Source organism: Sander vitreus, unplaced genomic scaffold, assembly GCF_031162955.1.
Source record: "Sander vitreus isolate 19-12246 unplaced genomic scaffold, sanVit1 ctg393_0, whole genome shotgun sequence".
In the NCBI taxonomy this organism is placed as follows: Eukaryota; Metazoa; Chordata; class Actinopteri; order Perciformes; family Percidae; genus Sander; species Sander vitreus.
In genome coordinates, this window is record NW_027595518.1 from 60001 (window position 1) to 72500 (window position 12500).

General features: G+C 43.0%; 2 protein-coding genes across 5 annotated transcripts in view; one reads left to right on the forward strand and one right to left on the reverse strand.

Moving 5' to 3' along the window:
* smg7 (SMG7 nonsense mediated mRNA decay factor) overlaps positions 1 to 3128 on the reverse strand; it is a 31433-nt gene extending 28305 nt beyond the window's left edge. For all 4 annotated transcript variants that reach the window (XM_078245151.1, XM_078245153.1, XM_078245150.1 and 1 more), the window contains exons 1-3: positions 3020 to 3128; positions 1964 to 1995; positions 662 to 779 (exon numbers count right to left, since the gene is read on the reverse strand). In XM_078245151.1, the coding sequence (XP_078101277.1) occupies positions 662 to 779; positions 1964 to 1995; positions 3020 to 3045 (176 nt within the window). In that variant the 5' untranslated portion in view covers positions 3046 to 3128. The remainder of the gene's footprint in view (positions 1 to 661; positions 780 to 1963; positions 1996 to 3019) is intronic.
* A 4124-nt stretch (positions 3129 to 7252) lies between these two features.
* Positions 7253 to 12500, forward strand: part of LOC144513959 (nicotinamide/nicotinic acid mononucleotide adenylyltransferase 2) — a gene marked incomplete at its 3' end in the record, with an annotated part of 10308 nt that continues 5060 nt past the window's right edge. The window contains exon 1 of the mRNA XM_078245149.1: positions 7253 to 7486. Coding sequence (XP_078101275.1) covers positions 7402 to 7486 — 85 coding nt within the window. The remainder of the gene's footprint in view (positions 7487 to 12500) is intronic.

The window sequence follows — 12500 nt, forward strand, 5'->3', positions numbered from 1 at the left end:
ACTTTAAAGAGACTAGTCTGACACCATCTCACATCTAACGTTATCTGTCATAATATGGAAAGACTGGGCATCTTGCAGGGTCACAATCTGCACACTACATGATACCTTTTATAGTCCTTCAACAGCACATACAGGGCTTTTCTACCATTAGAAGTCTTTTGGCAGCACCTAAGCTGAATGAATGTAAAACACTGCAAAAAATGCGCAAACAACTGAAAAAAGCATCAAAATAACTATTAGACTTTTCTCAGATCTAATGATTTGGGATATTTGGACTTCCTTAGCAAGCTTTGTCTTTAAGCTTTTTGAGTGTTATTTCTTGAGGAAAGACCCTTAAACCCCTCCTAAGTCTTGGATAAACCCAGGTGTGTGTGTGTGTGTGTGTGTGTGTGTGTGTGTGTGTGTGTGTGTGTGTGTGCATGCGTCTGTCTGTCTGTGTGCCTGTGTGCATGTATGCGTCTGTGTCTCTGTGTTTGTGTGTGGTGTGTGTGTGTGTGTGTATGCATGCATGCGTCTGTGTCTCTGTGTTTGTGTGTGTGTGTGTGTGTGTCTGTGTGCATGCATGCGTCTGTGTGTGTGTGTGTTTGTGTGTGTGTGTGTGTGTGTCTGTGTGCATGCATGCGTCTGTGTGTGTGTGTGTGTGTGTGCCGGAGCAGCTTACAGGTCTTGCTCCACCTTCTTGTCCAGAGCGTACTCCAGATCGGTCACTAGCATCTTCTGGTACAGATCCTGCAGCGCCTGCCGGGACGTCCACACCTCCGCCGCCCCCAGCTTCGAATCTGACGCACGCAGACAGAGAGGGAGACAGAACCCAATAGTCAGCTTAAGCTGTGTTTAAATATGCTCTAGGACAGAGGTGCCCAAATTCTTTCATATGAAGGGCCAAAATGTATCTGGATGGAAGGCCACGGGCCAAAAATCAACGTCGATGTTAAAGAATACTGTAATTCTTGCCATTCTACCTAGTTAAACTCAGATTACGTACTTTTTAACTGCACAAAATGTACGTTTCGTAGTCATTACTTTTAAAATAAGAGGAGAATAAGCATGAGCATGTCAAATCCATGGCGGGCCAAAACAAAGAGAGCACAGGCCAAATTAGGCAGCTTTGCTCTAGGATTAAACTATACTAAATCAACTGTATTGTCAGTGTGCAGAGTACAAGTACAAAGACAACGAAATGCAGTTTGCGTCCAACCAGAAGTGCAAAAAGAGCAGAAATGTGTGTGTATCAATGTGATATACAAGTATAGACAGGTATAGAACTACAGTGCAGTGTAGACAGTAGTGTACAGTTGGTTTACAGAAGGTGGTTTAGAGTAATATAAATATGTGCAGTGTATTAGCAGTTACCAGATATGGATATTCAGTGTGAACCATACAGATATGTACAGTATGTACAGCTATGTGCAGTGTGGTAACAGTTCCATCGTAGTGCAGAAACAGTAACATTATAAGAGTAGTAAGAATAAGTGTACGTGCAGGATGAATAGTATGAAGAGCAGTAGAATATGGCTATGTATAAGTGTAGTTACAGCTGCAACTAACTATTTTCATTGCGGATTAGGGTGTGGATTATTTCCTGGATGAATAGATTAGTTGTTTGGTCTCGAAAATGTCAGGAAATGGTGAAAAATGTGGATCAGTGTTTCCCAAAAAGGCCAAGATAAACGTCCTCAAATGTCTTGTTTAGTCCACAACTCAAAGATATTCAGTTTACTATCTCAGAGGACAGAAGATACTAGAACATATTCACATTTAACAAGCCACAATTAGACATCGTGGAAGAATTTAATCAGGACAAAATGATATTGTCCCAACCCTGGTAATTGATTTTGAATCAGAAATGTAATCGAAACAGAACCATGTGAATTGTAAGTCAATCTATTTTGGTAATCGTTGGCGATACTCCAAAGTCATGCTTTCACTGACGAAGATGTTTGAGTTGATGGAGGAAACCTACCTGTCATGTCCGCCTTTAGGGCCTCTGCCTGTCTGCTCGGATGTAAACAGAGAGGAGGAGGAGGTTAGACGGGTCCAACACACACACACACACACACACACACACAGTCAAAGACACACACACACAGTCAAAGACACACACACAGAGTCAGAGACACACACACACAGAGTCAGAGACACAGAGTCAGAGACACACACACACACACACAGTCAGAGACACACACACACACACACACAGTCAGAGACACACACACACACACAGTCAGAGACACACACACACACACACACACACACAGTTAGAGACACACACACACACACACAGTTAGAGACACACATATACACCCACACAGTCACACATGCACTTGACAACAACATTAGCAACACACTTAATATTTTTTCACAGTACACAGATGACTAACCGAGCTATCAGAGACCTGACAACGACGTCACTTGTCCATTCGCCTCATTAAAACATTTAACAGCTCGTATCAAATGTTGCTGCTGACATCGGGCTCAGACTAATCCCTGGATCCGAGCTAGCAGCCCGCAGCTAACCAACCATCACGTTTAAATCACAGACCAGTTAAAACACGCAGCCGAATGGGTTGTGACAGATGAAAGTGGCCGCTGTTAATGAACCCAAATCACATTTAATATGTTACAGAAACGGCTCGCTAAACCTAACCTGACACACGGCAGAAAGACGCTAGCAAGCTAAAGCTAACTAGCAATAACACAACGAGTAACACGCCTCTCTATGGCTTTTAAATTCACCCCAGCGGCGGAATACAAACATTAAATCCGTCTACAACGCCAACAACATGAATAAAACATGATATATATTTGATTAAATGTGATAAAATGGCGGCAGGCGGCAGTATCGATTGTTTGTTGATATATGAAGCTAGCTAGCGCCAACGGTTAGCCTTCAACCTGCTAGCATTAGCGTTAGCATCCGCACAAAACAATTCAGCCGTTTGGGTTTAAAATGTCCGTTTCTGGCCAACGGCTGTACCGCTGCGTGACGCGGCGGAGGAGCCAACAGAACCGAGCCTACCGTAAATACTGCGCACAGAGGTTCATCCTGCCGGATCAGCACCAGTCTCTCAGACAACGACTGGTCCAGAAGCTAACGCTCCTCCCGGCGCCATCTTGTTCCTGTCTGACCCACACAGGGCCGAGAGACTGAGAGGAGGAGGCGGTACCAAGTAACGAGTTACAATTACTCACGTTACTCTCGTTTGGTGGGTTTTAACCCTTGTGTTGTCTTCCCGTCGACCACGCAACTATTAGTTTTTTCTAAGTCAACATTTTTTTCGACACTTGTCACTTTTCCCGATGTTTTTGTTGATTTTTCAGCGATTTTTTTAGGTTTTTGTCGGGTTTTTTTTATGTTTTTGTCGATTTTTTTCAGCGATTTTTTTAAAATGTTTTTGTCGATTTTTTTCAGCGATTTTTTTTTTTTTTAGGTTTTTGTCGTTTTTTTCAGCGTTTTTTTTTTTGTCATTTTTTTCAGCGTTTCTTTTTTAGGTTTTTGTTGTCATTTTTTTCAGCGTTTCTTTTTTAGGTTTTTGTCGATTTTTTTCATCGATTTTTTTTAAGGTTTTTGTCGATTTTTTCAGCTTTTTTTAATGTTTTTGTCATTTTTTTCAGCGTTTCTTTTTTTAGGTTTTTGTCGATTTTTTTTCAGCCTTTTTTTTTAGGTTTTTGTTGATTTTTTTCAGCGATTTTTTTTTAAGGTTTTTGTCGATTTGTTCAGCTTTTTTTTTAGGTTTTTGTCGATTTTTTTTCACTGCAGGGCGTTACAGGGTGTAGCAGGGCACTGCAGGGCATAGCAGGATGTAGCAGGGCACTGCATGGCGTTACAGGGTGTAGCAGGACGTAGCAGGGCACTGCAGGGCATAGCAGGACGTAGCAGGGCATAGCAGGGCACTGCAGGGCGTTACAGGGTTGTAGCAGGACATAGCAGGGCACTGCAGGGCATAGCAGGGCACTGCAGGGCGTTACAGGGTGTAGCAGGACGTAGCAGGGCACTAGCAGGGCACTGCAGGGTGTTACAGGGTGTAGCAGGACGTAGCAGGGCACTGCAGGGTATAGCAGGGCATAGCAGGATGTAGCAGGGCGCTGCAGGGTGTAGCAGGACATAGCAAGGTGTAGCAGGACGTAGCAGGACGTAGCAAGGTGTAGCAGGACGTAGCAGGACGTAGCAAGGTCTAGCAGGGCGTGCACTGCAGGGACGTAGCAAGGTGTAGCAGGGCATAGCAGGACGTAGCAAGGTGTAGCAGGGCGTAGCAGGGCGTAGCAGGGCGTAGCAGGATGTAGCAGGGCGCTGCAGGGTGTAGCAGGACGTAGCAAGGTGTAGCAGGACGTAGCAGGACGTAGCAAGGTGTAGCAGGACGTAGCAGGACGTAGCAAGGTGTAGCAGGGCATAGCAGGGCGTAGCAGGACGTAGCAGGACGTAGCAGGGCGCGGAGCAGGACGTAGCAGGACGTAGCAGGGTGTAGCAGGGTGTAGCAGGGTGTAGTAAGGCGCGGAGCAGGACGTAGCAGGACGTAGCAGGGTGTAGCAGGGTGTAGCAGGGGGTAGTAAGGCGCGGAGCAGGACGTAGCAGGGTGTAGCAGGGTGCGGAGCAGGACCACAGCGACTGCTGGGCCAAAAAAAAAAAATAAGGCCTCCGGGGAATAAGCTCTCCAGAGCTAAGTTAGTAACAAGCATTTCTGGGACATGGATGCACACAGATGGAGAGAGAGAGAGAGGAGCTCAGTGTGTCAAAGGAAGTCCCCCAGCAGTCTAAAACTATGACAGCAGAACTAAGAGCTAGTGCAAGGCAAACCTGAGCCAGTTCTATAATAATAATAATAATAATAATAATAATAATAATAATGTATACTTTATTAAACCTGCAAGGGGAAATTACAATATTTTCACACATTACACACAGGCCTGAATTACACACACATGCTCAGTACCTATACATGTACTAATGGAGAGATGTCAGAGTGAGGGAGCTGCCCATGGAAAGGCACCCCGAGCAGTTGGGGGTTCGGTGCCTTGCTCAAGAGCACCTTGGCAGTGCCCAGGAGGTGAACTGGCCCCTCTCCAGCTGCCAGTCCACCACCATACTTTGGTCTGTATGGGGACTTGAACCAGTAACCTAGCAGTAGTTGTCCAATAGCCCTTCTCCTTCTCTCACCTGTGATGCAGAGTGCAGTGTAGGCCCCATAGAGGGACTTCCCTGCAAAGCCTCTGCACCCCACCTCCACAGGTAAGCACCTTGACTTCCAGCCTTGGGTGTGGCAGTCACTGACGAGGCCATCATTTTTCTTCCTCTCAAAAGCTTCCTCCATTCGGTCTTCCCATGGCACAGTGAGCTCCAACATGACCAGGTTCTTTGTGCCTCAGAAACCAAGACAATGTCAGGTCTCAGGGTGGTCTTGACGACATGCTGGGGGAACTTAAGCTGTCTGCCCAAGTCCACTTTCAGAAGCCCTGAGTTAGATATCTTCTTAGATTCATAATATGACAGTGTTGTCTCTTCCTGGATTTAAAGGCTCTTTAAGCATACCAGACTTACTATCTACTACCCACTTAGTCATTATATCCAAATTATTGGTGATTATTTATCAGAACTCGTAAAGGTGCAATAGGTAAGACTTATAAAACTAACTATTACTACTATATATCTGCTGAAACTGACCCTATGTTCCAGTAGAACTACATGAAGCAGGTCATTAAAAAAAAAAAAAATCCAGCTCCTCTGACTCCACCTACAGCCTGTAGTGAGATTTGCAAAAATCCACAGCTCCCTGTTCAGATGCACCAATCAGGGCCAGGGGAGGGCGTCTAACTGCATGTCAATCACTGCTCATGCACACGCATTCATTCTCCCTTGTGGGGGGAGGGGCTTAGACCGTTTTGGCTGGTCCTGGATCTTCACAATCCTACCTACAGCACATTTAATGTGTTAGAAATAGGTGCTAGAAATGGTGATAGGTGTAAACCGAGCCCTGGGTATCCTGCTCTGCCTTTGAGAAAATGAAAGCTCAGATGGGCCGATCTGGAATCTTCCCTTTATGACGTCATAAGGGGAAAGGTTACCTCCCCTTTCTCTGCTTTGCCCAACCAGAGCATTTGGCCCACCCATGAGAAAGAGAGAGAGACATCATGGCATCAAGGCCACCCCCCCTCCCTCTCCTCCTCAATAGCATTTAAAGCTACAGACACAGAAATGGGCCATCCTAAGGAAAGCTCATTGTGGGACTGGCTCTAGTGGCTGTAATACTGCTCCAAGGCTGAATTTAGGGAAAGAGACTTCAGATACAGTATTAGGGGACCACTAAGGTCTATATAAAAGAGACTTCAGATACAGTATTAGGGGACCACTAAGGCCTATATAAAAGAGACTTCAGATACAGTATTAGGGGACCACTAAGGCCTATATAAAAGAGACTTCAGATACAGTATTAGGGGACCACTAAGGTCTATATAAAAGAGACTTCAGATACAGTATTAGGGACCACTAAGGTCTATATAAAAGAGACTTCAGATACAGTATTAGGGGACCACTAAGGTCTATATAAAGAGACTTCAGATACAGTATTAGGGGACCACTAAGGTCTATATAAAAGAGACTTCAGATACAGTATTAGGGGACCACTAAGGCCTATATAAAAGAGACTTCAGATACAGTATTAGGGACCACTAAGGTCTATATAAAAGAGACTTCAGATACAGTATTAGGGACCACTAAGGTCTATATAAAAGAGACTTCAGATACAGTATTATGGGACCACTAAGACCTATTAAAAGAGACTTCAGATACAGTATTATGGGACCACTAAGACCTATTAAAAGAGACTTCAGATACAGTATTAGGGACCACTAAGGTCTATATAAAAGAGACTTCAGATACAGTATTAGGGGACCACTAAGGTCTATATAAAAGAGACTTCAGATACAGTATTAGGGGACCACTAAGGTCTATATAAAAGAGACTTCAGATACAGTATTAGGGGACCACTAAGGTCTATATAAAAGCATCCAAAGAGCACCATGTCATGAGACCTTTAATATTTTGTATAATATTTAGTATCGACCAGCTGTAGTTTCAGGTTCACTATTGCAAATTGTAGCCTACATATGTCAACAGTCTGCTGTGTGACTGTCTCTTTAAAGCGCTGACGCAGCTTCCTGCAGCAGACACACCTCTCTCTCTCTCTCTCTCTCTCTCTGTCTCTCTCTCTCTCTCTCTCTCTCTCTCTCTCTCTCTCTCTCTCTCTCTCTGTCTCTCTCTCTCTCTGTCTCTCTCTCTCTCTCGCTCTTCTTCTGCGGACCTACAGACGCGAACACAAACAGAGACCGGGACCGGACCGGACCGGGACACAACATACTCACAGGACAGACAACAGAAGAAACAAGAAATAAGAAACGACAGGAACCATGACAGAAAACACCAAAACGCACGTCATCCTGCTGTCCTGCGGCAGCTTCAACCCCATCACCAAGGGACACATCCATATGTTCGGTGAGTTGGGGGTGGATGGGACGCTGTTCCCTTTCGTTTGGCTTCTTTATTTACACATATATACATATTAAGAAGACACAGTATAGCCTATCATTTGTAAGAGGCATAAAAAAACGCTCCAGAGGCTTGAAAAGTGGCGTTCACCAGGCATAATGTTACAGGAAATAAGCACGTAATATACACAGTTCTTATGTTTCTGTCGATATGTTTACACACAAATCAAGAACACTGATTCATAACACATGTAAGTCTACACAGACAGCATCATTAACAGGCTAAGAGCACACATCCATAAGACATGGCCTAGAGTCTTCACCAGACAAGAAAAAGACGGAGAGAGAGAGAGAGAGAGAGAGAGAGAGAGAGAGAGAGAATAAACGCACATAGAAAGAAATAAACACTCAACAAATAATCACAAAAGGGTTTTGAACTTGTATGTCAAAGTAAAGGGCGGTTGGGTATAAGAATGTGTGTTTTATAGAAGATAAAGATCCATTGAAACCTCCCAAACAATCAATAACATCTCGCATAGAATCTGCGCTAAAAAACAGCTAAATGTGAATGAGGTTTGGTGTGCGCTGCGCGGTCGCTGTCCGGTGGGGTGGTGCTGAAATGGGCGACGGCTCCACTTCGGGAGAAATATACAGACGACACAAACCCAGAGCAGAACAATGACACGTTAGGGACATAATGTTACCCGGATCATCGCAGTCTGAAGCCGCGTTAGGGAGGAGAAAGACGGAAATGTTCCGTGTTGAAGCTGCGCAGGCCTTTGCGCGGCGTGTGGCGCAGCCCAGAAAACAAGCCTCCCTCCGGACACACACACACACACACACACACACACACACACACACACACACACAGTGCCTTGCTCAGAGGCGGCTTCCTGCAGCATCAACCCTCCTGTTGTCTTGTTGCCTGTGGTCAAATCTGACCCATTTACAAAGTTTCTTTATCTTAAATTTGGGTTTCTTTGAACCGAATTGCTGCGACAATAACTGAATGAAGTTGGCTAGAAGCCTATATGTTTAACACAGAACTGGTTGATGATTTCGGATGTTTTTATGCTTGACAAACAGGCGAGACAGGGAAGACAACAGGTGTGTGAACACTGTTTCCTGATCAAACTTTGTCTGTGATTATCCATCAACAAACGTTCATCTGATCTGAACTATTAGCCAAAACAATTAGTAATTTCTGCCTGTTTTTCCTCAAATATTGAATATAATTTCATATAAACAAGGCTTATTGAGCATGAATAAGATAGATAAGTGTAAAACTAGTGGTAAAAGTTAGTTAGTTAGTGGCCGGGTTGGTTCAGTGGTAGAGCAGGCGCACATATACTGAGAGGTTCATGCCTCGACGCAGAGGTCCAGGGTTTAACTCCGACCTGTGATGATTTCCTGCGTGTCTTCTCTCTCTCTCTCCTTTCTCACCTAGCTGTCCTGTCAAAAATAAAAAATAAAATAAAATAAATTAAAATTAAAGGCGGAAAAGCCCCAAAAAAATAATCTTAGAAAAATAAAAAATAAAATAAAAGTTAGATTATTAAATAAATAAATGAAGAAAAAAGATATATGAAAAAAGACCCAAACCGTATCCGTATATACAGACAAATATCTCAGGCTTTCTCTTTTTTTTAAGATATTTTTTTGGGCATTTTAGCCGTTAACAGACAGGACAGCTGTAGACAGGAAAGGGGGAAGACATGCAGCAAATGGCCACAGGTCAGACTCAAACCCTGAGCCGCTGTGTTGAGGACTGAGCCTCCTCTGCTTATGGGCACCCGCTCTACCAGGTGAGCTACCCAGGTTTTACTAAACAAGGCAACACACTGTTCCCAGTGAAAAAGGACAGTAGAAACCGATATTAAACTCACGTTCTATATCATTTAAACTAGTGATAGATCGATTATTGGCCCTGGCTGATTATCGATCCGTTTTTTTGGCAGTTTGCAGATCTGTATCAGCGTTTTATTTGCCTGATAACTGATAAAGTGAATGAATTAAAAAGTGTTGTACTTGGGCTCGCCTACAGCTCCGTGTCTCCCTCTGCTTTGGTTTCACTCACCGCTGAGTCTGAGTTAGGCCTCCTGCACGCTGGCTGCGTGGCGTGAGCGTGGCGTTTTCTAGGTCTTTACACACCAGACACGTGTCTGACGCCGCGGAGTGGGGGTGTGGCCTTGACCAGCTGCCACTTTGCTCATTTGAAAGCCATGATGTCGCTCTCTGGGCGGGCAAAGCAGAGAAAGAGGAGGTAACCTTTCCCCTTATGACGTCATAAAGGGAAGATTCCAGATCGGCCCATCTGAGCTTTCATTTTCTCAAAGGCAGAGCAGGATACCCAGGGCTCGGTTTACACCTATCACCATTTCTAGCCACTGGGGGACCATAGGCAGGCTGGGGGAACTCATATTAATGTTAAAAAACCTCATAAAGGGACATTTTCATGCCATGGGACCTTTAACGTATCGTCCAGTTCCAACAGTCAAAGGTAAGACACCAGATCTCCACTGAGCATGTAATAATAATAAGTTAGGTAAAGGTTGGTTAAGAAGGTGTAACACATGATACATTATACTTTATGCTTTGTACTGTAGGAGGAAAACAGGTGAATATGAGGTTTAAACAGCAGCTAATGAGAGGAAGCAAAGCTGCAGGGTACACGTGAATTATTCACATTTCTGATACTGAAAGGATCCACGAATATAAGAAGGTTTTAGTAGATAATCTGCACGCTGAAACATGAATTATTCACATCTCTGCTGTTACAAAATAAACTCACAGTGAGTTCATCAGGATAGTTATCCTCTCTGAAGATAATCATCGCAAAATGAAACTGAGTTATACGTGTAAAATAATGTAATTAAGCTATTTAAGATGATATTGAATGGATAAATGATGAAGGTTTTAATGCACAATCTGCACAGTGAAACACATGAATTATTATTCATATTTCTGCATTTATACAAAATAAACTCTCAGTGTTGTATCCAAATAAACAGCTCCCAGTGTTTGATCAGTTTCTAATGATAGTCATGGATGGTTATGTGATTGACATCTGGAGAACCAGTTGTCAATCACATAACCATAATAACTTAAGGCCTCTCTACAGTCGCCGTTCCCGACCTCTTGTGCGACAATGTCAACGTCAAAATGATGTAGATCTGGCTGGCTCCATGGAACAGTCCTATTACTCACTGAGCTCTGAGTACTTCTTTGCAGTAGTCTCGCGGGACTAGACCTTCCTCCACAGCGCTGCAGAGGAGGGTCTGTCTAGCTCTGGTTTGATGGCATTTCTTTAAAGGTCCCATGGCATGAAAATGTCACTTTATGAGGTTTTTTAACATTAATATGAGTTCCTCCAGGTACAGTATTAGGGGACCACTGAAGCCTATATAAAAGAGACTTCAGATACAGTATTAGGGGACCACTAAGGTCTATATAAAAGAGACTTCAGATACAATATTAGGGGACCACTAAGGTCTATATAAAAGAGTCTTCAGATACAATATTAGGGGACCACTAAGGTCTATATAAAGATTCTTCAGATATAGTATTAGGGGACCACTAAGGTCTATATAAAAGAGACTTCAGATACAGTATTAGGGGACCACTAAGGTCTATATAAAAGAGACTTCAGATACAGTATTAGGGGACCACTAAGGCCTATATAAAGAGACTTCAGATACAGTATTAGGGGACCACTAAGGCCTATATAAAAGAGACTTCAGATACAGTATTAGGGGACTACTAAGGCCTATATAAAAGAGACTTCAGATACAGTATTAGGGGACCACTAAGGTCTATATAAAAGAGACTTCAGATACAGTATTAGGGGGACCACTAAGGTCTATATAAAAGAGACTTCAGATACAGTATTAGGGGACCACTAAGGTCTATATAAAAGAGACTTCAGATACAGTATTAGGGGACCACTAAGGTCTATATAAAGAGACTTCAGATACAGTATTAGGGGACCACTAAGGTCTATATAAAGAGACTTCAGATACAGTATTAGGGGGACCACTAAGGTCTATATAAAGAGACTTCAGATACAGTATTAGGGGACCACTAAGGTCTATATAAAGAGACTTCAGATACAGTATTAGGGGACCACTAAGGTCTATATAAAAGAGACTTCAGATACAGTATTAGGGGACCACTAAGGTCTATATAAAGAGACTTCAGATACAGTATTAGGGGACCACTAAGGTCTATATAAAAGAGACTTCAGATACAGTATTAGGGGGACCACTAAGGTCTATATAAAAGAGACTTCAGATACAGTATTAGGGGACCACTAAGGTCTATATAAAAGAGACTTCAGATACAGTATTAGGGGACCACTAAGGTCTATATAAAAGAGACTTCAGATACAGTATTAGGGGACCACTAAGGTCTATATAAAGAGACTTCAGATACAGTATTAGGGGACCACTAAGGCCTATATAAAAGAGACTTCAGATACAGTATTAGGGGACCACTAAGGCCTATATAAAAGAGACTTCAGATACAGTATTAGGGGACCACTAAGGTCTATATAAAGAGACTTCAGATACAGTATTAGGGGACCACTAAGGTCTATATAAAAGAGACTTCAGATACAGTATTAGGGGACCACTAAGGTCTATATAAAAGAGACTTCAGATACAGTATTAGGGGACCACTAAGGTCTATATAAAAGAGACTTCAGATACAGTATTAGGGGACCACTAAGGTCTATATAAAAGAGACTTCAGATACAGTATTAGGGGACCACTAAGGTCTATATAAAAGAGACTTCAGATACAGTATTAGGGGACCACTAAGGTCTATATAAAGAGACTTCAGATACAGTATTAGGGGACCACTAAGGTCTATATAAAAGAGACTTCAGATACAGTATTAGGGGGACCACTAAGGTCTATATAAAAGAGACTTCAGATACAGTATTAGGGGACCACTAAGGTCTATATAAAAGAGACTTCAGATACAGTATTAGGGGACCACTAAGGTCTATATAAAAGAGACTT